Here is a 26,722-nt window from a genome sequence, read left to right as displayed (position 1 = left end):
AAAACAATTCCAGGGCCTCCCTGGTGGCACAAGGGGTTGAGTCTCAGCACTATGAAGCTGGGGACTACACCTAAGGGGGTGAGGGGAAGCAAATATTGTTTAAAAATGAACAATGATGTAAAAAATAAAAAAAATTGGGCCTCCCCGGTGGCGCAGTGGTTGAGCGCTGGGTTGCGAAGCTGCCCGCGGCCTCTGCAGCGCCGGTTCAATCCCCGGCCACCAGCAAGGGTCCCACATGGCGTGCGGACCTCTCTTGCTGCCCGATGCTCCCCTCAGCAGTGTATTTCATCAGTCTGCCTGTTCTGATCCCCGCTGTGGCTCTGGTGAATTCTCTCACCCTCCCGCACTTCTGACTGTACCCAGTGCTTGTATAAATAAAAAAAAAAATTAATAAATTAAAAAAAAATATTAAAAAAAGAAATATGCCATAGGGACTTAACCCTTGTTTGTTTATATCAGTTATCCTGTGGTAGAATTGGTTTTGTTATATGTCGTTTCACTTAAAAGCACTGTGTTCTACAAACCTGATGATATCGAGGACTTACTGTACACCCGTGTTCACACAAGTCTTAGAGTAGCTGAAGTGTGGAAGCAACCCAAGTGTCCTTGCACAGATGAATAGATAAGAAAAATGTGTCTCTATGTACAGTGGAATATTCATGTTTAAAAGGAAGGAAATCTGATAGATGCTACAACAGGAGGATGTGCTAAGTAAAAGAACCCAGTCACGAAAAGACAAATACTAACTGACTCCATTTGCATGAAAGTGGTACTTAGAGTAGTCGGATTCATAGAGACAGGAAGTAGACTGCGGGTTCCAAGCCCCTGCGGGGGTGGGGATAGAAGTGAGTTGTTGTTTAATGGGGCCAGAGTGTGACTTGTGCAAGATGAAGAGTTTTGGAGGTCAGGTGTTGCTTAATGTCACTGAAAACAACACTGCAAAATGGCCAAGATAGTAAATCTCATGTGTATATTGCCACGCAACAAAAAAAAAGAGAAAAGAAAGTGGTAGTGACATGGTCTCATCTCCAGACTTGGCTGACAGTGGATCTAGGGTCTCTAATGACCTAATAGAGCCAGAGTGGGGACTGTTGACTCAGCTGAGGGGGTTCTATCTGGGGGATCCATGCCCTGAGCACACCTAAACCTCATCTTGGTCTCCAAGCAAGTTTTTACCGCTTTGTTGTCATTGGGATCAGAAGACTTGACAGTAAGTAAAGCATTCATTCTAGAAATTCTGGCAAAGTTCAAAAACCAAAAACCATCCATAATCCCATCATCCTAAGTAATCAACAAATTCAGATGTAATCCGGTTGTTCTACCATGTTTTAAAAGATTTATTTTTATTTGTTTATGCATATAAGAACTGGGGTATAGGCCAAAGGTGCGGGGAGGGGGAGGGTGAAGGGACACTCACCAGAGACAGAGTGGGGAGCAGAACAGGCGGATCATGGTTCTACTTTTAGGTGTGGAATATTTCTGGATATTTTATAGATTCAGATATCCTTGTGTATTTGTATACAGATTGCTTTTTATGCACTTTTTTGTGTTAACATGAAATTGATTCCATATTTCAGATATTGTTTTGCTTCCCCCCTTTTCAGTAACTATGATGATCAAGTCTTTGACGGCCTTTGAACTTGTGGTTTTCAGTGGCTCCATAGTGTTATTTCTCTAACCCACTACTGTCAATGAAATCTAGATCATCTCCCAGTTTTTCATCATCATAGTCAATATTGCTATGAATATTCTTTTTTTTTAAGATTTTGTTTATTTTTGTGTAGAAGAACTGAAATGTAGGACATAGGTGTGAGTAGTGAGAGGATTCACCAGAGACAGAGTGGGGAGCAGAACAGGCAGATCCACTGAAATACACTGCTGAGTGGAGCAGCAGGGAGACAGGAGAGGTCTGCTACGCCGTGTGTGGGTAGCTCCCTGGCCGAGGATCGAACTCAGGCCTTAGCGGAGATAGCACTGAGACTTAACTCCTAGGCCACAGGGAGGCCCACTATGAATATTCATATACAGAAACAAAAATCATATTAAAAATCCTTGTTGTCAGTTCAGTAGTTGGAAAACGTTGTTTTGATGTTTTTTTGTTTTGCGACTTTGTACTGTGCTTACTGCCACAAAGCTCTGAGTTATAATCTGTATGGCACCAAATAGTTCTCCTTCCTCTTTTACTGGTTTTTGTTTTTCCCCTTTTCTCTTTGTCATGTATTATTGTGAACTTTTGTACTTACGGCCCTGAGAGTTAGAGGTTGGAATAATCACACAGAAAGTTAAGTAATGCAACAGGAATTTGAGCCAGGCATTACCCAATTTTCATTTTTTCTTCCCTAAGTAGGTAGATGTTGCTGGGGTCCTTAGGTCTCTGTGAGAGAAGGTCCTGCAGCTTGTTGCTTTGGAGCAGTATTTCATTTTGCTTTTGTGACAGAAGGCGTTGGCTTCCAAATAAGCTTAGAAAGTAGCCTCTGTGGAATGTGCCTTCCACTAAAAGCCAGTGTGATGCTTGCTATTCCAGGAGTCATGTCTGACCAGGACTGTGGGGCGGCCGTGTGCATGCTGGAGGCTCTCGTGAGGAGATGAGCTGGTGATCAGAGAAGCCGGCATGAAGATGCTCCCAGGAGTCGGTGTGTTTGGGACGGGCAGCTCCGCCCGAGTTCTGGTCCCACTGCTGAGGGCAGAGGGCTTCACCGTGGAGGCGTTGTGGGGGAAGACTGAGGAGGAAGCAAAGCAGCTCGCTGAGGAGATGGACATCGCCTTCTACACCAGCCGGACCGATGACGTCTTGCTGCATCAAGACGTGGACCTGGTGTGCATCAACATCCCCCCTCCACTGACCCGGCAGATATCTGTGAAGGCTCTAGGTATGAACGGTCAGGCCGTAGCAACGACAGCACATGTCTCCCTCTGTGTAGAACATGAGCGTCACTGCTCTCCTGGCCCTTACTGTTCCTTCTTGGGCTTGGGTCTGCGGGAACAGTACCCTGGGACATCATTCACCCCTGGAGCAGTGTCGGGGAGTTCATGTTGGGGGGGGGGGGCGGTCTGACGACTGTGGGAGCAAAGGCCTGGGTGGCTCCCGTAAGCAAATCCCTGAGCAGAATTGTTTTGTTTTTTTTTTTGGTTTTTTTTTTTTTTTAAGATTTATTTTTATTTATTTATACAAGCACTGGGTACAGTCAGAAGCGCGGGAGGGTGAGAGAATTCACCAGAGCCAGAGCAGGGAGCAGAGCAGGCAGAAGGACCGAAGCACACTGCTGAGGGGAGCAGCGGGCGGCAGGAGAGGTCTGCGCGCCATGCGGGACCCTCCTCTGGTGGCCGGAGAGCAGCCGGGGATCGAACCGGCGCTGCAGAGGCTGCGGGCAGCTTCGCAACTCAGCGCTCAACCGCTGCGCCACCAGGGAGGCCCTTTTTTTGTTTTTTTAAAGGAACTCTCCTGCACTGTTGGTGGGAGTGCTAACTGGTTTATTTATTTATTTATTTATTTTAAGATTTCTTTATTTATTTATACAAGCACTGGGTACAGTCAGAAGCACGGGAGGGTGAGAGGATTCACCAGAGCCAGAGCGGGAAGCAGAACAGGCAGACTGACGAAGTACACTGCTGAGGGGAGCAGCAGGCAGCAGGAGAGGTCTGCGTGCCATGTGGGACCCTCACTGGTGGCCGGGGATCGAACCGGCGCTGCAGAGGCTGCGGGCAGCTTCGCAGCCCAGCGCTCAACTGCTGTACCACCAGGGGAGGCCCCAGAATTGTTTTTAAAAAGATTTATTCATACAAGAACTGGGGTACAGACCAGAAGTGCGGGGGGTGAGAGGATTTACCAGAGACAGAGTGGGGAGCAGAACAGGCGGATCTACTGAATTGCACTGCTGAGGGGAGCAGCGGACAAGGCAGGAGAGGTCTGCTGCGCCATGTGGGTTGCTCCCCGGTCAGCCGAGGATTGAACTCATGCTGCAGAGGCTGCAGATTGCTTCCCAGTGCTGTGCTTAACCCCTTGTGCCACTAGGGAGGCACTCTCTGAGCAAAATTTAAGGAAATACTTTCAGAGCTGGCCTGCCACAGGGGATTATATTTCAAGAATGTAAAGCTTGCCTCTGTGAAGTCAGAGTTGGAAGACCTGGGAAGCTGGTTGTGATTGATGCATTTGTTCTTCCATTTCCGTATCATGCAGCACCACGGAAAGGCGAGGAGGGTGTGTACCGAGGCTGCCGTTTCCCTGTTTTCTCAGTCCTTGACTAGACGGAGCACACACCCTTCCTGCCAAACTTGCGATCTTTTATGCCAGTGGTCAGGAAGGCTCTCACGCCACTGGTTTTCCCTAGCAGGATTAGCGGGACAGCCTGCTCACGTCTCTGCTCCCTCGGGAAGCACTTGGCTCGGCTGCCGCCTGCCCCTGGCTAGGCGGGGTCTGCTGAGCTGTGCTGCAGTTCCTGTCGAGCTTCTCTTTGCTGTCAACTGTAGATAAATTCTTTTCTACATCTTATACAAATCAAAATCCAATTTAATAGGAAAATTAACCAGTAAACATTCACCTAGTGATTTTCTTTTTATGCCACGGTGTACAGGTACTGTCCTGATGTCTTTCTGGACATTCAAGGCAGTGCCAGCTCAGAGCCCTTTGAATTTCACAGTTGAGGAAGAGGTGAGGAGTAACACACAACCATGCCGTCAGAAATTTTGGTGTCCAGGGACCAGTACACCAGGAGGCTGACCTCGACCTCCTGCCACAGCCATGGTGGAGCCTCCAAGGCTCTGCTAGTTGTCCCTCTCTTGTTCTGGAGATAAGAGTTGTGAAGAATCAGTATACATTGAAGTGAGCAAGAACATGAATCTTTCTTTTTTTTAAAAAAAGATTTATTTATTTATGCACAAGAACTGGGATGTAGGCCAGAGGTGTTGGGGGGTGAGAGGAGTCACCAGACACATAGCAGGGAGCAGTACAGACAGACTGACAAATACACTGGTGAGGGGAGCAGCGGGCAAGACAGGAGAGGTCTGCTGCGCCATGTGGGATCCTCGCTGGCTGGCAGGTATCGAACCTGCGCTGCAGAGACTGTGGACAGCTTCACACTGCAGCGCTCAATCACCTGCACCACCAGGGAGGCCCGGTCTTCTTAAATTTTAGGGTCACCACAGAGACCTTTTCCAGCTCGTGCAGGAAGAAAAAGGAAACCCCATGGTTCTTTGGCCACAAGCCTGTAGTTTTTGGGTTCCTGGTATGGAGAAACACTGGACTTTGGGCCATTTAAAATAAACAGGAAGCGGGCCTCCCCGGTGGCGCAGCGGTTGAGCGCTGGGTTGCAAGGCTGCCCGCAGCCTCTGCAGTGCCGGTTCGATTCCCGGCTGCTCCCCGGCCACCAGAGGAGGGTCCCACATGGCGCGCAGACCTCTCCTGCCGCCCGCTGCTCCCCTCAGCAGTGTGCTTCGGTCCTTCTGCCTGCTCTGCTCCCCGCTCTGGCTCTGGTGAATTCTCTCACCCTCCCGCGCTTCTGACTGTACCCAGTGCATGTATAAACAAAAACAAACGAACAAACAAATAAATAAATAAAAACATGCCTCTATTTAAAAAAAATAAAATAAAATAAAATAAAATAAAATAAAATAAAATAAAATAAAATAAAATAAACAGGAAGCACAGGGATGACCAGAGCCTTCTGGGTCTTGTGTCCCAGCTCTTAGTGAAGAAGTGCCATCTGCCCTCTTTCCGCATCTCTGCTCTCATGAGGAGGAGGGTGTGAATGAGGCTTCTTGTCTGTTGTTGCAAGTACATAACCTCAGGGCCACCTCGGTGGAGTTGGGGAAGCCCATGTCAGTGGGACCTACCCTCAGGCACTGCCCACTCAGGGCCAAAAGGAGTTGCTGAGACTGGTGACCCTGAAGCTCACTCTGTGTGCTTTTACTTTATTATTATTTTTTTTTTAAAGATTTATCTATTTATATAAGCACTGGGTACAGTCAGAAGTGCGGGAGGGTGAGAGAATTCACCAGAGCCAGAGTAGGGAACAGAACAGGCAGACTGACGAAGTACACTGCTGAGGGGAGCAGCGGGTGGCAGGGGAGGTTTGCGCGCCATGTGGGACCCTCGCCCAGCAGCCGGGGATTGAACCGGTGTTGCAGAGGCCACAGGCAGCCTTGCAACCCATCTCACTCAACCGCTGTGCCACTGGGAAGGCCCTTTCACTTTTTTTTTTTTTTTTTTTTGAGAGTCCTGACATGACTTCAACATATATGGAAGAAGCCAGGAAAACGCCTCCAGTTTTCCAAAAAAAATTGGTGTGCGGGTGGGAACTGCCGTAGGCAGAGCAACCAACTGACCTTGACGTCAGACCATACTCCTGGCTCCTATTTCTGTCCCCCTCAACCTCTGTGGGCTCGCTCCTGTGAAAGAGAAGTATTAGTTCCTGCCTACTCGCCTTCCTAGATGATACACAACAACCTTCCAGCACCAGCACATGACAGAGGAAAGCAAAAGAGCAGATTTGATTAAATGAATTTCATTCAAAAAATAAGATTCTCCTCTGGATATTTATTAGGTAAATGTTCAGTGAGCTGAATGTAACTTCAGAATGGGACTAGCTTTCTAAGTCGTCTTAGAAAACATTTCTGCAGGTTGGTGGACCTTGTTTAAATTAATGTCTTGAGGGCCTCCCCGGTGGCGCAGCGGTTGAGCGCTGGGTTGCGAAGCTGCCCGCGGCCTCTGCGGCGCCAGTTCGATCCCCGGCTGCTCCCCGGCCACCGGAGGAGGATCCCACATGGTGCGCAGACCTCTCCTGCCGCCCGCTGCTCCCCTCAGCAGTGTACTTCGGTCCTTCTGCCTGCTGTGCTCCCCACTCTGGCTCTGGTGAATTCTCTCACCCTCCCGCACTTCTGACTGTACCCAGTGCATGTATAAACAAAACAAACAAACAAATGTAATAAATAAATAAATAAACATGCCTCTATTAAAAAAAAAAAGTTTAAAAAAAAAAAATAAATAAATTAATGTCTTGAAAGCAGGCCCCTGGCAGCGTCTGGGTCTTATACTTGGAGTAGATGGACAGAAGGATAGCAGGCACAGGGACTGAGAGCTGCAAAAACGTGACATATTAAAAGTCCTCAGCGTCGGTATCCTTAGGCTCACTGCCAGTGCACTTAACTGTATTCCCACATAGGAATTTATGTTTGCTTGAGAGTATGTTTTTCTCTTTTTCTTTTTTTTTTTTTTTTTTTAAATTTTCTAGAGGCATGTCTTATTTATTTATTTATTTATTTATTTATTTATTTATTATTTGTTTGTTAGTTTGGTTTATACATGCACTGGGTACAGTCAGAAGCGTGGGAGGGTGAGAGAATTCACCAGAGCCAGAGCGGGGAGCAGAGCAGGCAGAAGGACCGAAGTACACTGCTGAGGGGAGCAGCGGGCGGCAGGAGAGGTCTGCTCACCATGTGGGACCCTCCTCCGGTGGCCAGGGAGCAGCCGGGGATCGAACCGGCTACAGAGGCTGCAGGCAGCTTCGCAACCCAGCGCTCAACCGCTGCGCCACCGGGGAGGCCCGTTTTTCTCTTTTTCTACCACAAAGGTCTTTTCTTTTTTCTGTTGTTGGGGCTGTGTCTCTTGTTTTTCATTGAAGATAGAAGCTTTAGATCCACATTGTAGAGTTGGAAAAAAAGACATTAACTATTTAGCTGTTGACATATTCTTAGTTTTATTTTTTAAAGATTTGTTTTATTTTATTATTTTTTTAAGTTTATGCATTCAAGAACTTGGGTATAGGGCACAGGTGTAGGGGGGTGAGAGGATTCACCCGAGACAGAGTGGGGAGCAGAACAGGCAGACTGACTGAAATACACTGCTGAGGGGAGCAGCAGGGAGACAGAAGGGGTCTGCTGCCCCATGTGGGTAGCTCCCTGGCCAGAGCTCAAACTCATGTTGCAGTGGCTGGGGATAGCGTGATAGTGCTGAGACTTAACCCCTGAGCCACCAGGGAGGCCCCGTACTCTTAATTTTAAATCAGCGTTTTCAGATCTTGAAGCTGTGAGAAGTTGATCACAGTCTTCTAAAGCCTCTGTTTAGTCAGGGATCCTTACAGGGATCCTTCTCACACTGCTCCCTGCTAAACACTATAAAAGCTAAGACTCAGATACAGACAAACAACAATGTGAGGCGCAAGGACACATATGACAGACTGTTCTAAAACGGTTCGCCCCACTCAGGACTGCCGTATTCTGGCACGCAGTTGTGGAGGTCAGGCCGCAGGCACTGTGCAGAGAGCTCTAGCCCAGCAGTTCTCACAGTGTGGTCCTAGGACCGGCAACACGGCCTCACCTGGGCACTGTGATAAACCCAATTTCTCAGCCCCTGTCCCCGACCTTCTGAATCCCCACAGGGAAGGCACAGCAGTTTGTGCTTGCACAAGCCTTCCCCGTGGCCCTGATGCGCGCTAAAGATCTTGAACCCCTGACGTGGTCAAGGTCGTCATTTTCACTTCCAGGAACTGAGATCCAGGAATGCTGAGGTTATGTTGCACTAAGTCTCAGTGCTGTAGACATTTCCTCAGCTTGTCAGATCATTATATTTTTACCTCACTTCTAAGGCCATAAAGAGTGTTTCTTACTCTCATTAGTTTTTTCTAAAATTCACTCTTGGACTTGTCCTCTAGAAAACACTTTTTATGTCATAACTCTTTCTGGGGCATCTTGTTTTCTTTTGTTTAACCATTTTTCTCATCTTTTTTCCACCTTAGATTTCATCCTTAAAGCTTGCCTATGAATTCTTTTTTTTTTTTTTTTTTTATAGATATACTTTATTTATTTTTTTTTTTTTTAAGATTTATTTATTTATTTATACAAGCACTGGGTACAGTCAGAAGCGCGGGAGGGCGAGAGAATTCACCAGAGCCAGAGCGGGGAGCAGAGCAGGCAGAAGGACCGAAGTACACCGCTGAGGGGAGCAGCGGGCGGCAGGAGAGGTCTGCGCGCCATGTGGGACCCTCCTCCGGTGGCCGGGGAGCAGCCGGGGATTGAACCGGCACTGCAGAGGCTGCGGGCAGCTTCGCAACCCAGAGCTCAACCGCTGCGCCACCGGGGAAGCCCCCTATGAATTCTTTTAAGTCGAGAGAAGGGTCCTAATATGTTTTCTTTCTCGGTTCGGAATGATTCAGAAAAATGTGTTTTAATATGCAAAGTGTCCCAACATCTTTGGCATAGTTGAATGTTTTCATAAATTTGTTACTAAAAGGTGGGTTTCTATGCCCAGTTCTTAGCATTGTGTGCTTCATTAGAAAAACATTAAGTTTGCCAAGCTTTTCCCATGGGCTCTTGCGATAAACAATCATTCCGCAAGCGGCCTGACCCAGATAACTAAGTCCCCAAAACTCCAGGCCCTTGGGACGCCTTCCCCAACCCCCAGGCCTTATCAGGTCCTGCTCCCTGCTCTCATATTACCGCTTAGATCATCTTCATTGCTCTTGTCACAGTGCCTGTCTACATTGATTTGATGATAATTTGATGAATGGCTGTGTCTCCCACTAAGCTAGTTGTCTGAAGGTGCAGACCTCGCCCACTGTCGTGTCCCCAGTGCTTAGCACAGGGCCTGGCACACTGGTTGAATGAAGTCATTTGCAAATGTGCTCAGGTGCTGGGGTGACCCAGGGGGCTAACATGGACCTGCACCTGGTAACATGGACCTGCACCTGGGAAAGTAGTGGATCGTTTTCTAGCAGCCGCACCTTTTTGTTGTTTGAAAAATAAAATCCCCAGATCTTATAAAAACAAACAGAAGAGGCCACTCTTCTTGGGCTGCCTGTCTCCCCTGCTGTTTGAAATCACTTACGTAGTGCTAAAAGAAAGCTGAAATGGCCTTCTCCCCAGGGTGGGAAGCATGGTGTGCTTCCAGGACAGAGGTGTCGGCAGCTTTCTGGCTCTGGCCCAGCTTCACTCCAGGCTGATCTGGGAGTCTGAGCTGGAGAGAGGCACACAGCTTGAAACTCTTTCGCCCTCCAGAAAATCTGAGCTGTGAAACACTCAACTTCCATGCTTTCGCCATTCCCTGGAGATAGAAGGCCATTTTCAGCTTCTCTTAATCTTTCCTTGGACTTCCTAACAGGGAAGCTAGATAAACTTATCTAGCCACCCCGGCCTTCCTAAAGGTGTGAGGACCTTGCGCAGCTGGCCCCAGGCGCCTGTTTAACAGGCTGGCCTTTAGTTCCCACACTGATAATACTATGATCCTAAATGCGAAAGCTGAATGTTCTAGCTCAAGAAAGGAGTTCTCTCCCCCTTCCTTGACCTCTTGGGGCATGAAACAGATTCTTTAGCCTAGTTTTATCACCACCAGACACCCAGCATCCACAAAAGTCCTTTTTCTCCCCACATTGCAGTGCCGCACACTGCAGTGCCTACTCCAGGCCGTGCTGTGAGCAGTCACTGAAGGAAGCATCCGGGTGCTGCAGCTCTGAGATGGGGTGTTTGTATCTGAGGACCTGATTTCCTTCTTCCTTCCTTGGGCAGAGATCTGGGGTCTACAGCCAGGCAGCCAGATCCTTACCCAGCATGGGGTTCACCGTCACTAACCTTGAAATCCCACTTGTGTGGGGAAGTATCAGAGACCCTTCAAAAGGACATAGTGCCAGCGGTTAGGGGTTACTCCCTCACAGGTGCCCTGCTGGACACCTCCCCTCTCCTTAGGGGCCCCCTGCTCTGCCCACGTGGCTCCCTACCCTGGGCATGTGACGCTTGACTATTTTCCTGTTGTCCTGCCAGCACCTGTGGGAAACCTTTATATTATTTAGAAAAGCACAGGAGATTTAAGAGTTTTGTCAAGTAACGAGATAGAATTATGTCATAGGCACAGACCAACATTTCTTCCTCCATACTACGGAGGTTCACCTTTCTGGGGGTTCAGGCCTCAGACCTCCCCATATGTGCAAATGACATGCTCTGTGGGGTTCTTAAGGGTCAGGGAGTCAGACTAGAAGCAGAAAGTGAGAGGGGAGCTTAGACACTAGACTAAAGACACTAGATTATCCCCTGTGATCTTTCTCAGGGTGAGAACTTCCAAAGGGTAGGCTGGGCCTAACTCGCAGAGAAGCCTGACAAATAGCACATATGATAGGAAAATCATCCATGTTCATGTTGATATTAAAACTGTATTTTTCTTCTCCCACCCCCTAAAACGCCTTTGTTTTTCCTTAAATCAAATTAAGATACCAAACATCAAAATTATTGACCTGGAAAATGTAGCTTCTTTGTGAGTCTTGCAGTCTAAGCCACAATGGACCCTTCTTTTCTGTTTGTTTCTGGCATCTGCTGTGTCTCCCCTACAGTTGTGGTAATAACCTTGTCCTTGACAGGGCAGAGCTGGGCATGGTGCTTGGCATGCGCTGCCTCGTCTGACTTAGCGTTTCTTCTGCCCTGCTAGGTAGACGTGATTCTCATTTTACAGTGTACTGAAGCCCAGGGATGCTTAGAAATGTCCCGGGTTATTCAGCAATGAAATGAAAGAACCAGCATTTGAACCCAGATGTCAGGCCCCAAAGCTTGAGCCCAGTCCCAATGAAGGGCCCTTCCTGAGCAGTCGACGCCCTCGAGCACATTCCTCGTGTCTGACAGCAGTCATTTCTATAAAGTTTTCTGTTGTTCCCTGTAAGCTGTGAAAGGTGACCACGGTGGTGACTCTGGCTCAAGGAAGTGGAAGAACGGAGTTGCCACTGACTGAGATGGGGAAGATTTAGGAGAGAAATATCTAGAGCTCCGTCCCCGTACCTATCCCTCCACCTCGAATGTCCATTTTCTGCCACGGCCACCACTTGTCCCTTTCCTGCCTCAGTACCTCTGCACATGCCCTTCCCCCTCTACGGATCCCTTCCCCCTCTGCACATCTGCTCCCTTTAAATAGCCCCATTGTCACTCCCCTGTAGTCTTCCCCGATCCTTCCCTCTGCAGGGGACACTTGCCCTATGCTCCCACTAGACCTTAAGCATGTCCTCTCAAGAATCCTCGGATTTGGGGAATTGGGGCAGTGGCATTTGAGCCTCCCACCATGGGCAATGTATGTAGAATTGAGCAATGGACTAGGGCCTCCCCTGGTGGCGCAGCGGTTGAGCGCTGGGCTGTGAAGCTGCGGGCAGCCTCAGCAGCGCCGGTTCGATCCCCGGCCACTGGTGAGGGTCCCACATGTTGTGACAGACCTCTCCTGCCGCCCGCTGCTCCCCTCAGCAGTGTATTTTGTCAGTCTGGCTATTCTGTTCCCCGCTCTGGCTCTGGTGAATTCTGTCACCCTCCCACGCTTCTGACTGTACCCAGTGCTTGTATAAATACATAAATAAATCTTTAAAAAGAAAAAAAAAAAGACTTGAGCAATGGACTAACAGAGTCTTCACCCTTCCCCACCTTGCCATCACTGTGAATCTGTGTGTCTAGTTCATTCTGCTTCTGGGGCTTTGTAAGTTTTCTATTGAAGGTACAGGACTTCCTTCTGCTTGAACTGCTCCCAAGTTGGCAGGAGCCCCCCAGGTGGTATTGTCTTGTGGCTGCTCATACGCTCATGAACTTTCACCAGAAAACATAGAGTGTTAATCCTTCGGTTTCCTGTGTGAAAGCTGCTTGGTCGTCTAGGTCTCTCTTCGGGACTTTGTCCAGCTCTATTTTGCCCGCGCATACGTGTCAGCTTCAGCGCACTCAGAGTAGGCATGAGGGCAGAGAGGATGTTTTCACTCCTTGGAGCAGAGCATTTTCTGCCCTTTTGACTACACTAAGTTGTGAGCCAATGTTTTCAGAGAGCAATCTGCAGGGCATCTTGGAGCCCTTTCTGCAGTTACAATGAGACTTCAACGCCCACCCCCTAGCATGTAGCTTAGAGTCTGTTGCCTCATTAATAATAAATGCACAAAAGTACAGAGGCCTAGCCAGAAGCAGGCCCACCTCTCCAGCCCACCTGAATTAGATGGTGTTCTCCAAAGAAACAGAACCAATACCATGTATTTAGAGGGGAGTTGGTTCATGTGATTATGGGAGCTAACAAATCTGAAATCAGCAGGACAGGCCAACAGAGGAAATTCTGCCAGCAAGAGTTTGGAGGCAGAATTGAGTTGAGCCTGGTGGAGGAATCGCCTCCTCTTCCGGGAGGCCTTTATCATAAGGCCTTCGGCTGGTAGGCGACACATGCCCACGTTGTTGAGGGTAATCTGCTCTAACATCTGCTGCCCTCCACGTTAATCACATCTAGAAGTACCATCCCAGTCATGTCCAGGCTGGAGTTGGGTGGTCACCACAGCCTGGCCACAGTGACGCATAGTGTAACCGCTTCGCACCACTCCTCCCGACTCCCCGCTTGCGGCCTGCGCCTTCTGCCTCCACTAAAGAGCTCGCTCTCTCCCCTTATTGTTTCTTAAGAACTTTCCTAGTCATTGACCGGGTGCCATTTTCATCCCTGGCTGAGTCCCCTTTCCTCTTGTCAGAGGAGACTTTCCTGAATCCATCTGTCTTCAACAAGTGAGGTGTTTTTCTCCCCAACGTAAACCCCTGGCACTTTGAGATTTCCTGTTATGTCTCATTCTCAGGAATTGGGAAGAATGTGGTTTGTGAGAAGGCGGCGTCGTCAGTGGATGCCTTCCGGATGGTGACGGCCTCGCGCTACTACCCGCAGCTGATGAGCCTGGTGGGGAACGTGCTGCGCTTCCTGCCGGCCTTCGTGCGCATGAAGCAGCTGATCGCCGAGCAGTACGTGGGGGCCGTGATGATCTGCGACGCCCGTGTCTACTCCGGCAGCCTGCTCAGTCCCAGCTACGGCTGGATCTGCGATGAGCTCATGGGCGGCGGGGGTCTGCACACCATGGGCACCTACATTGTGGACCTGCTGACCCACCTGACTGGCCGGAGAGCAGAGAAGGTGCACGGGCTGCTCAAGACCTTCGTGAGGCAGAATGCGGCCATCCGGGGCATCCGGCACGTCACCAGCGATGACTTCTGTTTCTTCCAGATGCTCATGGGTGGGGGGGTGTGCAGCACAGTAACACTCAACTTCAACATGCCGGGCGCCTTTGTGCACGAGGTCATGGTGGTGGGCTCCGCGGGACGCCTGGTAGCCAGGGGAGCTGACCTCTATGGGCAAAAGAACTCCGCCACGCAAGAGGAGCTGCTGCTGAGGGACTCGCTGGCCATGGACACAGGGCTGCCCGAGCAGGGGCTGCAGGACGTGCCGCTGCTCTACCTGAAGGGCATGGTCTACATGGTGCAGGCCCTGCGCCAGTCCTTCCAGGGGCAGGGGGACCGCCGCACGTGGGACCACACCCCTGTCTCCATGGCCGCCTCGTTCGAGGACGGGCTGTACATGCAGAGCGTGGTGGATGCCATCAAAAGGTCGAGCCGATCTGGGGAGTGGGAGACTGTGGAGGTGCTGACAGAGGAGCCCGATGCCAACCAGAACCTGTGTGAGGCGCTCCAGCGGAATAACCAGTGAGCCGGCTCGTGGGCTCCTGCCGTGGGGCCAAGGGGCCCAGGAGCTGGATGGGAGGTCTTGCCTCTTGCGCAGTGTCTTTGATTTAACAAGCCCACTTGGGCCAGAGTCTGGGTGAGGCCACAGCCAGCCCGGCCCTGGGAAAATGCCCTCTTCAGCAGCTTGTTTCACCTGTGGGACCATTCACGCAGATGGCCGTGACGCGCCTGTGGTGGCTGAAAGGGCTCGCACGATGTGCACAGGCTGAGCGGGGTCTCTGCATGTTAACACTGGTGAGCGTGGCAGCAAAAGCTTGACTTGAGGGATTCTTCCAGCCTGATTTATGGTCCTACCCGGATGAGAAAGCACAGCAAGGACCAGCTTGGCCGATTCTTCAGGCCTGAGGAGAAATGACAAGAAGTCTTGTTTCTAGGCCCTTCCTGGGCTGGGGCATCTCAGGAATGGGGAGGGCAGCAAGTCAGCCCTCAGAGATATACATTACCCTCCCACCCACGAGCTAGGCCCTTCCTGCCTCCAGGCTCCCCTTCCCTGGCTGGGCGGAAGGTGCACTTCCTTTGATGAGCTCTCAGGCTGTTGACCTAGGCCAGAGGGCAGCTGATTTGGCAGAGAGGAGGTAAGGGAGTGCTCTGGAACATCTGATAAATGTTAATAAATAAAACAGAAATTATGGCACCATGACCTGTGGTCGCTGGTTGTTTGGTGAGGTTTTTGGTTTTTTTTTTAAAGATGTATTTATTCATGCATACAAGAACTGGGGTACAGGCCCAAAGGTGTGGGGGTGAGAGGACCCACCAGAGACAGAGCGGGGAGCAGAACAGGCAGCCTGACTGAAATACACTGCTGAGGGGAGCAGCGGGCGAGTCAGGAGAGGTCTGCTGCGCCATGTGGGTAGCTCCCTGGCCTGGGATCGAACTCTTGCTGCAGTGGCTGCAGACAGCTTCATAGGCTGCATCCCAACCCCTTGTGCCACCAGGGAGGCCCTGGTGAGGGTTTTTTTAATAACAAAAAGCTTGTCTGTTGGTATAGATTGTTTCTGTTTCTTGGCGCCCCTGCCCTGCCCAACCTGGATCTCACTGTCTAGTGAGCCGCACAGGCTGCTGCCACTGCTCCTCCTCAGCTCCCCACTTCTTTCCTGTGGCCAAATCCCAGGAGTCTTCCAGAGAAAAGTCTTTACTCAGAGAACAGGGCCCAAGACTTTCTGATGGGGACCTGTTGGGCCCACTGCGTCAGAGGAAGAGAGCTTGGTACTTCGCTGGGCTGAAGTTGGGAGGGCGGTGGGATCAAGGGATTAAGGTGAGGGGATTGGGGTGAGGGGGTGTCTGTTCTCGAACCATGGAGTTGTGTCCACCAGATCCCCCTGGAAGGGAGGTTCGGGGCGGGGGGGGGGTGGTTCCAGGGCAGCTGGACAGGATGAAGAGGAAGTTGGCCAGGCCAGACAGCCAGTCACCAGCCATGCTTTTATTAACTCTTTTCTGTGTTTGTCCCCATGTCAGCAGTGGCTGGTGGGGAAGCACGCATGCGCCTCTTTTGTTCCCTCTGCCAGGTCAACTAGAGCAAACTCTTCCCTTCTCTAGCAGCCCCGCGTTGCCCTGCCCTGGGCTCCTTGCCAGCATGAGAAAGGCTCGGGGAGGCTCTTCCTCTTGGCACCCCTTCTTCAGGAGTCACCAGGCCTGTTTTCCTGTGTTGTCCTGATTTCAAACATTGTCCTTGTGAGATAAAATAATAGTGGCTTGTGTTGGGGTGTGCTGCTTGCATGCTGGGCTCCCAGGGTAGACATTTACTTCACTTAATATCCAAACCACTCTGAGCTATAACTATAAATATTCCCATTATTCAGATCAGAAAACTAAGGCAGAGAGGGGCAAAGTTACTGGCCTCATGTAAGTTATAACTGACAGCACCAGCAGCCAAGACAGGGCCCTCTGACTACAGTACCTGACCCTGAAATACTCTTTCCCCAGCAGTTGTGGACCCCCAGTGTCTGAGTGCCCAGATCACACCCCTCTGCTCAGGTTCCTTCCCAGGTGACGGCCTTCTCTCCGCAGCCAAATCTCAGCGTTGCCTGAATTGGGACTTGGATGGCAGAGAGCCCCACCTGGCAGGACGCTGGAGAGCTGAACAGGAGAGGCCACCCCTTCCTTCTAGGGAGATCAGCTCCCCTCCAGGTCAGTCCTTTTGTGTGTTTCTAGGACGTTGAGATCACTCCTAAATTTAGGAATTGACCAAGCAAACCCCTCCATCCACTGTGCATCTTGTGGGTCAGTTCTTTGTCAGGAATGAGGGGTTTTCCTTGAGGTAGCCCAGCTGCCTGTGGCCACAGAAGTTGCAGGAGTTCTGGGGCCCAGGGGTTGAGAGCGGATTTGGTTCCAGACTTGTCCTGCAGCGCCCCCTCCTGGAGGGAAGCGGTAGCATCTCCCTGAACTTGTTTCCCAAATCTCAGGCTCTTCCTTGTGTCAAAGCAGCTGTTCCAGCCCAGACACAGAGCAGTTCGCTTTTTCTGTTGAGCCACCAGGAAAAAAAAGCTTCCAGAACAACTGTTCCTTATTTTCCAGCCCCCACACTGCCACCAAATCTAGCCTCATAGCCAGTGGCAGCAGCCTCCTCACAGCCCCGTACACCGCTGCCCAGGCTGCCGCTCCAAAATGTCAGGGCAAGACCCCTCCCTGCCTTACACCCCTCCCCCCTGCCACTCGGCCAGCCTGGTCTCCCGGTGGCCTTGGTAGTCATAGAATTCCCTGAAGCCTGTTACGTGACATGCTTGTCTAAGCAGGGGGTGTGACAGAGAGGAACAAGTCGCCACTGCTGCTCTAAGGGGGAAATGTTGAGCCAGCCAGCTTCAAGGAACAAGTCAAAGAAGAGCCGAGAACGGAGGCTGTGGGGGAGAGGAGGTGGGGTGACTGCCACTTGCCTCTGGGAGGAAGAATGAGGGGGAGCCCTCCAGCTGACGGCTGAAGCAGAGAGTTAGGTGGCCTTCGAGGCAGAGGGTATGCCAGGCATGAAGCTACTGAAGAAGATGCCAGTCCAGGGCCTCCCCGGTGGCGCAGCGGTTGAGCGCTGGGTTGCGAAACTGCGCGCGGCCTCTGCGGCGCCAGTTCGATCCCCGGCTGCTCCCCGGCCACTGGAGGAGGGTCCCACATGGCGCGCAGACCTCTCCTGCCGCCTGCTGCTCCCCTCAGCAGTGTACTTCGGTCCTTCTGCCTGCTCTGCTCCCCGCTCTGGCTCTGGTGAATTCTCTCACCCTCCCTCCCGCACTTCTGACTGTACCCAGTGCTTGTATAAACAAAACAAACAAACAAACCAGCAAACAAATAAATAAAGCATGCCTCTAAAAAAAAAAAAAAGAAGATGCCAGTCCCACGTAGGAAGGCGGCGCGGTTGACAACAGGGCATGGCCATCAGGAGGCCAGGTTGGCAGTGAGGAGGGGTGTAAGGCAGGGAGGAGTCTCAGCCTGACACTTCAGAGCGGTTGCTTGCACAGCAGCATGAAGGGCAGAACGGGGAAGGGACAAAGAACAGGATGGATCTGGGGTGACAGCCAGGATACACCTGCCAGGTGGGGGATAAATGACATGACAGGGCACTCGATTCAGTCTGAAGGTGGTGACAACCCACCATGACCCTCTGGGGATGCTAGCTGCAGGGCAACACTGGTGGCTCTGCCGGAAGCAGGGTACCCCAGTCTTCAAGGGAAGGTGTGTTCTGGCGGGGGCGGGGAGGAATAAAGGTCTTTTAGCAGAGAGTGGAGGTCAGGAAAGGCGCAGCTGGTCAGGGAACTATAGGGAGCCACTGAAAAGTTTTAAGGCAGCTGGGGCAAGTGGAGCAGGGTGCCAGAGGGGGAGCAGCACAGGCTGGGGTTCAGGGGTGTGTGTAGCAGGATCACTGGGTGGGTTGGTGGGGCAAGAGATCACAGGCCAGGAAACTCAAACTCTACAGGTGGGCCAGACAAAGGTGCAAACTGTGGGGTCTGTGTCAGTCTGAGAGGGTAGATTCCCCAGCCTGATTAGCTTGTGGGGGTCAACAAATAGAATAGAGCAGGGTCTGGGGTGACACCAATGGTTGTAGCTTGAATGATTGTGTAGATGAAATATGGGAGGAAAAGACATGGGGGGGGAAATAAATCATTTAACTTGGAATTACTATATTTGAGGTGTCTGGGGGACATGCAGGGGGCCAGAGGCAGAGGGTAAGAGGGGTTCCAAAATGGTCACCACTGGCTCCCTCTTCTCAAAGACCCCTGAGGGCAAGAACCAGCAGTCATGGGGTGGCTGGGCCCTAGGGCTTCAGGGAGTGGTTCTCCTCCCCCAGCGCCCCCGGCCTGCCAGGCGCTCTATGGGGACACAGTCTAGCCCAGCGGTGGCTTGGCAGCAAGTGGAGAGCACCCCAGAGCTGCCCTCCTCGGGGCAGGCAAAGGGACTCTGCCACCTCGGAGGGGATCACAGTGTTGGTCCCCTCAAGGCCAGACCAGATGCAACCCTATTTCCTGGGAGACAGGGAGGAAGGCCAAGTAGCTGCTTCCCACAACCTGCCCCAGGTTCCTCCTCCTCGCCTCCTCCATCCCCCATTGTTAGCCTGTGTGATCCTCAGTTTCAAGTGGGGAGCCATAGAAGCACAGAACCAGACCCTAGCCTTGCAGATCTGTGTTTTTTGTCAAGCTCCTGGGTGAGCCAACTGACGAGTCGGGCCTCAGCCCCGGCTCTGGGGAATTTGATGTCTTTCCCAGTCTCTCCCTCTTCAGGCTTCTTACTTGAGGAATCACAAAGAAAAAAACATTTATTTTCAACTAGTCCAAGATTCCAAGTAGCGGCCCAATTGCCCCCTCCACCGAGGGCCTAGGCCCACAGCCCGCCGCTGTGGCTCAGAACTGGGGGGAGGGGAGCCAGTCACTTGTATTGAGGAGAAAGTGGGGGTACGAGAGGGGCAGCACAGACGCTCAGCATCTTGTCGATGTCCACCTGGGTTGACTTATCCACCTCAGCCTTGAGGCAGCCGCTGACCCCCAGGTTGGGCAAACCCCCAGGCTCCTCTCCAGCCTCCTGTCCCTGGGTGGGGGCCAGGAATGTAGTGGTGCAGGGCACAGTGAGGCCTGAGCCCAGCTCACCTGCGATGGGCAGCAAGACCTGTAGTTGCTCCACAGCCGCCTCCTCAGGGGCCAGGGCCAACTCCGACTCAGGCTCTAAGTCCACCTCGGCCTCCCTGTCCCCCTCCCCTGCCTGGTTCAGCTCAGGATTGCAGTAGTTGATGTACTGGTACAGGGGGCGCAGCCGCTGGGCCTTTCCTGCAAGGACCGGGGGTAGGGCAGGGGCTGGAGTACCAGGCTGCGTCATGTCGGGGCCAAGCAGGCAGGGGGAAAAGGGAAGGCCAGGGGCTGCCACTCACGCTCCAGACCCAAGGTTTCCGAGGGTGCTGATGCTGTGCTGGCCACCGCTGGAAGCACTGGGGCTCCCAGACTCTTGCGCTTCTTGGATTTTTTGTGCTGTTTAGCTGATGGTGAGGGCTCACTTTGGCTACCTTCTGGCTCCTCCCTCTGCAGCGGTAGCCCCGGTGGCAGCTCAGCTTCAGTCCTAAGATGGGCTTGGTGGCTAGGCCCTGGGAGGCTGGGGGACCAGAGCCAGGGACAGGAGGCCTGAGGAGCCAGCCTCCAGTCTTGGCTCTTGTGCCCTGAGCCCAGGAAATCGCCCTGCCTACCCACCACCCTAGGCCCAAGATTCCTATCCCTTTCCTGGTCAGTGAGGCCCAAGGCCAGACAGAAGCCAAGAGCTCATGGAGCTCGATCCTCCACAAGGTCTTGAGACCCCCTCCTTCTCGTGTTTCTACCACCAGGGCTCTTGAGGGACAGAGAGGTAAGATGCGATGGTAGTGGCAGAGGACAGGGATTCACCACCCTGCCAGAGTACATGACTTAGGGACCCTAGTCAGGTGTGGGTTTCCACCCCAGACCTGCAACTCCTTCCCTCTGAAAGCCCCCTCACTTGACTGGCTTCCTCTTGGGACCATGACTGGGCCTCACAATGGAGGTCATAGGCCTGGGGCCTCTCTCCTCCAACGCCTCCACCTCTGGCTTGAGCCTCTCTTCCTCCAAGTGGAGTCTGCCCTCTTGAAGCGCTGGCTCTGAGACGGGTCCTGTGGGGCACTTATCTTCACCCTGGGTCCAGCAGGCTTCATGGGCTGGCACCAGGCACCGGTCTCCTGTCACAGGACACTAGAGGTGACAAGCGTAACTGGTCTTTATGACCAGGCAGAGGATTAAGGGATCAGTCATTAGACACTTGACATTAGACACCAAATGGGATAAAAGGCACCAGCCCACGCCCCTCCCCTTCGGTGTAGGCTGTCCTGCCAGTTAGGAGGTTGAGTCGCACAGCTTGGGCCCCAGCGGTCAGTCACCTCTGAGCTCTGAACACGGCCGCCCATTGCCTCTGCAAGCTGTGGTGGTGCTGGGGGCGGCCCCTCCTGGGCTCCTGGTTTCCTCTCGGGCTCTGCTGAGGCCATGACTGCACAAGGTCAGCGCGTCCTCCGGCTGCTTGAGGAAGGGGCCCGGAGGCAAAGGCCTGGGTGGGTAGCAAGGGAAACTGGCGCGGCCCCACGCTCAGCGGGAACTACAAGCCCCAGAAGACTTTGCGCCAAGGGCATTGGCCCCTGACCTCAGGTACGGAAACCACTGTTGCCTGGCAACAGGAACCCGTCGGTTGTAGCTGCAGGCGGCCAAACTGCTCGTGTGAGCCCCCTGCCTGGGTTTTGCGGGGGAGGAGCCGCGAGCCGCGCCGCGGACTCTCCGGGGTCTCGGGATCCGAGAGCGCTGGCGGGGGGCGGGGGCCGGGGGGCGGGGCGGAAGCCCGGGAATGGCGGGCTTGGCCAGGGTCAGGGTCCCCGTTCCGGGAGGAGGCGCGGGGCGGAGGAAGGGGGCTGGGGGTGGGAGAGGCGCACCCCGGCAGGCCTCGCTGCTCCGTTGCAGGACGGCGGCCGCGGCATGTGCGAGGGCCCGTCCCGCCTCTCGGGGCCCATTCCCCCAGACCCTTCGCTCTGCCCTGGCTACTACCGGCGACCGGCCTCGGGTGAGTTGGGGCGGGGTAGGGAGAGGAGCCGGGCTGGGGCCAGCGCCACCTCTGAGGCCCGCACTCCCGCCCCGTCAACCCCACAGCCCAAGGGCGTCTGGAGGGAAATGCGCTGAAGATGGACCTGCTGACCTGGGACCCGAACCTGGACACCACCCCTCCTCGCGGCCCTCGCATCGGTCCTGAAGCCCGAAAGAACCTGGAGCGTGGCCAGCACGGCGTGGGGGGAGTGCTTCTGCAACTCGGGAGCATCACTCTGCGCTCTGGGGCCTCTCCCAAGAGTAAGTTCTGGGCGGATGCCAGGTTAAAAGGCTGAGATCAAACGCTGCTGTTCCTCCTGCCCCAACCTGGGCTCACGCTTTGCCTCTCTACCTCTCACTTTCCCCAACTAGAAAAGGCAGGGAACGCACTAACTTCCCGCAGGAGAGGACTGAAAGAGGTCCTGGCGGGAAGCCCTAGCTCAGCTTCAGGAACCCACATGCATCCTGGAACAACCCTTGAGTGCCGGTTGTGTGTCAGGCCCTGTAGGCCGAGGAAAACAAGGTTGAAGACACACATCTGCCGTCATCAGGTGGAAGACAAGCGAAGAATGATTATGATATACAAGATAATTAATGGTGTACCTCACAAGGAAAACGTAGAAAACAATCTGGGACGGAAGGAAATAGTTACTGTGTGAGGCAGGGAACAAGGTAATGAGGTGGAATAGCTGTATAGGTCCTAATTGATAGCCAAGGCAAATGGCTCAAGGCCATGCAGAAAGAGGGAGCTCTTCTGGTGGGAAGTGGGGTGTGGCCCAGTGTGTCAACCCATTGGAGCTGGATTGCATGGGTCATATGTAGGGCAGAGCCTGGCAGCATCTTTTCCCCAGGGAAGGACCCTAAAGACCATGAGAAAGAGAATCTGAGGCGCATCAGGGAGATCCAGAGGCGCTTCCGGGAGCAGGAGCGCAGCCGGGAGCAGGGCCCGCCCAGGCCCCTGAAGGCTCTGTGGCGATCGCCCAAGTACGACAAAGTGGAGTCCCGGCTCAAGGCCCAGCTGCAGGTACCTGCCTCGGGCAGCCAGAGGGACTGTGCATCTTCTTGACCACTAGGCCCCGATCCGGGTTATAGGAAATCACAGGGAACCGAGGCAATAGGAAATGGCTGTCTGCTGGAGGGTGGAGCTGGGGTGTGGGCGGTTTCTCAGAAGTGGTAACACCTGGGTGATCTTGGCTGGTAAGCAGTAATTAGGCAAGGGGAGAATGGAAGAGAACATTCTATAGAAATGGAACCTCGCACGTAGATGCCCCGAGAGCAGAGGGAGTGTGAGCAGTAGGGGTGGTGTGCACGGCCCACGGGAGGGGAGACGAGCACGAGGGTAGGCTCAGAAGTCAGCTAGACCCACACCGTAAAGAACCCCATCACCACTTCTGGAGGGCAGGGGCTGGACCATTGGGGCGGGGTTCTGACCTGGGTGGGTATTAGCACCCTATCTCTATCCGTGGACCTCAGAAGGAGGAGCAGGATTGCAGGAACACAACAAAATCACGTGCAGATGTGTTGAGGCTGAAGCATTTGTGGGTCCTGAGGGCTGGAGTGTGTTCAGGAAACACATGGATGGTCGGGGTTTGAGGAGAGAGTCCAGTAGTAATTCAGTGTCAGGCTGAGGATGAGATGACCAGGAAGTGAGCCTGGATTTGAGAACCCGGTTGGGCCAGACCCAGGACGCTTGGCTAAGAAGAGAAGAAAGAGAATGGTAGCTGGGTTCAGGCCTGAGGTAGGAGGGGAGGTTGGTAGTTGTTCTTAAACACGTGAGAGGCACACAGTTTAAAAACTGATAGGCTTTCCTTCAAGAGGGAGGAGGCACACAGGACTGGGGAAAATGAAAGACCCTGAGAGGTGGGGGGACAGAAGCAGGGTCTTGTGGCTTGAGATCCTGACCCCAGCCTGACCGGTCCTTCTGCTCTGCCCTGCCCACCAGGAACCCAGCCCTGCCTCTGGGGCAGAGCCTGGCCGCTTCCTGCGGGCCCACTCTCGCTGCGGCCCTGGGCTCCCTCCGCCCCGCGTCCCCAGCCCCCAGCTAACCCCATCAGGTCCCAATGCTAAGGTGAGCAGATGTGTAAGAGCTGGGTGGTGGGGCAGGGATCCTGGGGGGCTCAAGGACACGATGCAGGGTCTTCTGCCTCATCGTGACCGCTGTGTCCTGCAGGGACCAGGCCTAGGAGTGGACTTCATTAGCCACAATGCCCGCACTGCCAAGAGGGCCCCCCGGCGGCATTCCCGCTCACTGCAGGTCTTGGCACAGGTGCTGGAGCAACAACGGCAAGCCCAGGAGCACTACAATGCCACGCAAAAGGGCCATGTGCCCCTTTAGTAGGTCCCACTGCCCAGCACCCAGGGTGAGGGGCCCCTGTGGAGGGTGGGAGCCAACACCTATGCCAGGGTCACCAACCCTGAGCCTGTGCCTCCACAGCTTGTTGGAGCGCAGGGATCTGTGGCGGCGGGAGGCTGAGGCCCGCCAGCAAAGCCAGCCGGACCCTACCATGCCCCCTGGCCATGTCCGCATGCCCGAAAACCAGCGGCTGGAGACCCTGAGCAGTCTGCTCCAGAGTGAGTCCTTGGGCACGGGGCGGGGGGCAGGGCTGGAGGGGCAACCCCCTGGGGACCATGCACCCCTGCCTAGCACTCACTGTTCCTGGGTCCCCTGTAGGCCAACACCAGCTGCTGCGTGAGCTGGTGCTGTTGCCTGCTGGAGCAGACTCACTGAGGGCCCAAGGCCACCGTGCGGAGCTGGACCGGAAGCTGGTGCAGGTAGAGGAAGCTATCAAGATCTTTTCCCGCCCCAAGGTTTTCGTGAAGATGGATACCTGAGCCCCTTTAGGGGGGTGATTACAGGGGAGTCCATGTTGAGGATGACCATATGGCCACAAAAGGCAGGGTCAGGACATGCGGCCTGGAGTCTGAGGCTAGCAGCCGTGGGATGGGCGGCGTCCCCAGAGCACTCGTTTCAGCTCTTGACTGCAGAAGGGCCCTCCCACCCTCTTAACCCATTTGTCAAAATTAAACCTTTTGTACACAGTGAGGTTTGTTTCCATAAGAGCTTTCTTACCCTAGAAATCCCAAGCCCAGCGACCCTCCTGCGGCTTGACTGCAGGAAGGTCTGCCTACTGCCCTTACCACTCCTGCCTCATGTCCAGGGCAGAAGACAAGGCTGTGGGATCAAGGCGGAGGCTGGGACACAGAGGGATCATGACTGCATTTGTAGAAAATCTTTAATGTTCCCCAGACTGAAAGAGTCCTGTAGCGAGCTGGAAAGCCCCCCTGGGCAAGTCCCTGCCATGTCCCAGCAGCCTGGAGTGGCAAGGGCTGCCTTCGTGCCTGTCAGAGGCTGAAGCCACTACCATCCCCTCGCATGCTGCTCCCCCAACCAGGGCTGGCCTGCTCCTGATCATCCAGGGACGGCAGAGAGCTGCGGGCATCAGGAAGTAGGCGGCCCGGATGCAAGTCCCAGCAGGAAGGTCCTTGAGACAGCCCATTGGAACAGGGAGGCTGGCGGTTCTCAATGACCAGATCGCTGCTGTCGTCATCACTATCAGGCTCAACAGGCCCAGGCCCAGCAGAGCGAGACCCCGTCAGACGCCCAGAGGCCCCACGCACCACATTATTGCGCTGGTTGGCTGGCTTGACAGTGACAATAAGGTTGTGGCTGTTGGCGACCATCATATCTGTCACTTGGTCCAAGGTCTTTCCAGCCACCTCTATGCCGTTGACCTCGAGGATTTCATCACTGACAGCCAGCAGCCCCGTACTCTCAGCCAGGCCCCCTCGTACCAGGCGGGAGATGAAGATGCCTGGCACGCGCTCTAGGCCCTGGGGAGCCACACGAACGCTCATCCCATCTCGGATATAGAAGCCCAGAGGGCGGTCAGAACCATGCTTGTGCAGGCGCACCCGTCGGTGGGTCTCGGGCAGTAGGTCCACATCTATGACTGAAGAAACCTGGCGGAAATCTTGGGGCAGGCTGATTAGCAGGGGTGGCCGGGTGCGCAGGGGTGCCACTGGCCGAAGTAGGAGCCCTTTCTTACGCCGCTGCAGAGAGTTGGAAGCAAAAGCCAGGCTGCTGGAGTCAGCTGCTGCTGCAGGAGAGGGAGGTGCTGAGATCAGAGACCCTGCTCTCCCACTCGGGCCCTTTTCCACCTGGCCCAGGCCTGGGGGAGGGGGCACTGTAGCTATTTCCTACCACTTGGAGGTCAGGCCAAGGGCAGGGGCTGCAGAGAATAAAGCCTGGGTGCCCTGGGCATGGACTAACCCTGGTAGACCTGCTGTCACCCTACCCCACGGAGGCTGCCCGTTTTACCCTATTCTCCTCACCCCGCTTCTGCACCAGCAGGCGTAGCGGTGGGGGCCCACTGGCCAGGGCCCGGTGCAGGCTGTCGTCGTTGGTGAGGGGCAGTAGGTCGCCGTGAGCATCCGTGTAGCCGAGCAGCACGTCCAGACCTGGGATCTGGTGCACCGCACGCAGCAACCGGGAGAACTCTTGGAAGCCGTTCACCGAAGCGCGGGGCAGCGCGAAGCGTCGGAACTCGGCATCAAACTGGGTGCAGAGGGTGGAGGAAGAGGAGGGGTCAGGACGGAGCCCGCGCCCCTTTCTCGCAGCTGGTCCGAGGGTGGCAGGGGTGGGAAATGTAGTGCGGCTGCAACAGCTGCAGCCTTGCGCCTGGACCTCGGCTCCAGCGCAAGGGACGCTGTCCAAGGTCTCCCCGCCCTCGGGTACCCGGACCGAGTGGAAGGAGCTTGGCAGTGGAGGGAGGATGATGAATGGGGGAAAGAACGGAGAAGCCCGGGCATGGGACGAGGAGGATGGAGGAGAGAAGGTGGTGGGGCGGAGGGGCCAGCGAGGGGAGAAGGGGGGAATTGGAGGCGCCTAGGGCCGGGGCCGGAGCCGGGGCCGGCGGGGCCCTTACTTTGCTCTTCACCTCGACGATGCTGTCGGGGCTGCGCGCCGGAGCCCTCTGCGGCCTGGCCATGGCGGGGCCGGCGGGCCGGGGACGCTGCCCCAGGCGGCCCGCCGAGGCGCAGGTGCACAACCCGGCCGGCCGGCCCGCGCCGCCCCGCCCCTGGCGGAGCCTTCGCCCCGCCCCGCCCTCCGGACCGTGACGTCAAGGGGACTGCGACGGAGCGGTGAGCGGAGTCTACGTTTCCTAGGAAACGGGGGTGTGGGCGGGGGCGTCTCCGGGCGCTCACGTCAT

General features: G+C 54.1%; 4 protein-coding genes across 7 annotated transcripts; 2 read left to right on the top strand and 2 right to left on the bottom strand.

Annotated features, from left to right (window-relative positions):
- Positions 1 to 2,605: 2,605 nt before the first annotated feature.
- On the top strand, positions 2,606 to 14,443 carry GFOD2 (Gfo/Idh/MocA-like oxidoreductase domain containing 2; the record flags this gene model as incomplete). The annotated part of the gene is made up of 2 exons (XM_084256553.1): positions 2,606 to 2,870; positions 13,545 to 14,443. The coding sequence occupies exons 1-2, from the start codon at positions 2,612 to 2,614 to the stop codon at positions 14,441 to 14,443; spliced, it is 1,158 nt and encodes a 385-aa protein (XP_084112679.1). The 5' UTR covers positions 2,606 to 2,611.
- Positions 14,444 to 19,320: 4,877 nt separating this feature from the next.
- Positions 19,321 to 20,929, bottom strand: LOC311186313 (uncharacterized protein C16orf86; the record flags this gene model as incomplete). Its single annotated transcript, XM_084257241.1, has 4 exons — positions 19,321 to 19,715; positions 19,817 to 20,034; positions 20,410 to 20,639; positions 20,825 to 20,929. The coding sequence occupies 4 exons, from the start codon at positions 20,927 to 20,929 to the stop codon at positions 19,321 to 19,323; spliced, it is 948 nt and encodes a 315-aa protein (XP_084113367.1).
- A 478-nt stretch (positions 20,930 to 21,407) lies between these two features.
- Positions 21,408 to 24,344, top strand: ENKD1 (enkurin domain containing 1; the record flags this gene model as incomplete). The annotated part of the gene is made up of 7 exons (XM_084257096.1): positions 21,408 to 21,492; positions 21,579 to 21,773; positions 22,364 to 22,536; positions 23,455 to 23,580; positions 23,683 to 23,846; positions 23,947 to 24,083; positions 24,184 to 24,344. 7 exons carry the CDS (start codon positions 21,408 to 21,410, stop codon positions 24,342 to 24,344), a joined length of 1,041 nt encoding a protein of 346 aa, XP_084113222.1.
- Positions 24,345 to 24,854: 510 nt separating this feature from the next.
- On the bottom strand, positions 24,855 to 26,573 carry PARD6A (par-6 family cell polarity regulator alpha; the record flags this gene model as incomplete). Of its 4 annotated transcripts, none has more annotated exons than XM_084256781.1 (3): positions 26,438 to 26,573; positions 25,845 to 26,067; positions 24,855 to 25,627 (listed from the first exon to the last, which is right to left on the bottom strand). In XM_084256781.1, the coding sequence occupies exons 1-3, from the start codon at positions 26,498 to 26,500 to the stop codon at positions 24,855 to 24,857; spliced, it is 1,059 nt and encodes a 352-aa protein (XP_084112907.1). In that variant the 5' UTR covers positions 26,501 to 26,573. The 4 variants fall into 4 exon arrangements, with proteins under 4 accessions (XP_084112907.1, XP_084112908.1, XP_084112909.1 ...); XM_084256782.1 differs by having other exon boundaries at positions 24,855 to 25,606; XM_084256783.1 differs by having other exon boundaries at positions 24,855 to 25,609; positions 25,935 to 26,067.
- Between the last annotated feature and the right edge of the window lie 149 nt (positions 26,574 to 26,722).

Source organism: Talpa europaea, assembly GCF_964194135.1.
Source record: "Talpa europaea genome assembly, chromosome: 16".
Lineage (NCBI taxonomy): Eukaryota > Metazoa > Chordata > Mammalia > Eulipotyphla > Talpidae > Talpa > Talpa europaea.
The sequence above is the reverse complement of the archived record's forward strand: the minus strand, read 5'-3'. Positions and strand labels throughout refer to the sequence as shown.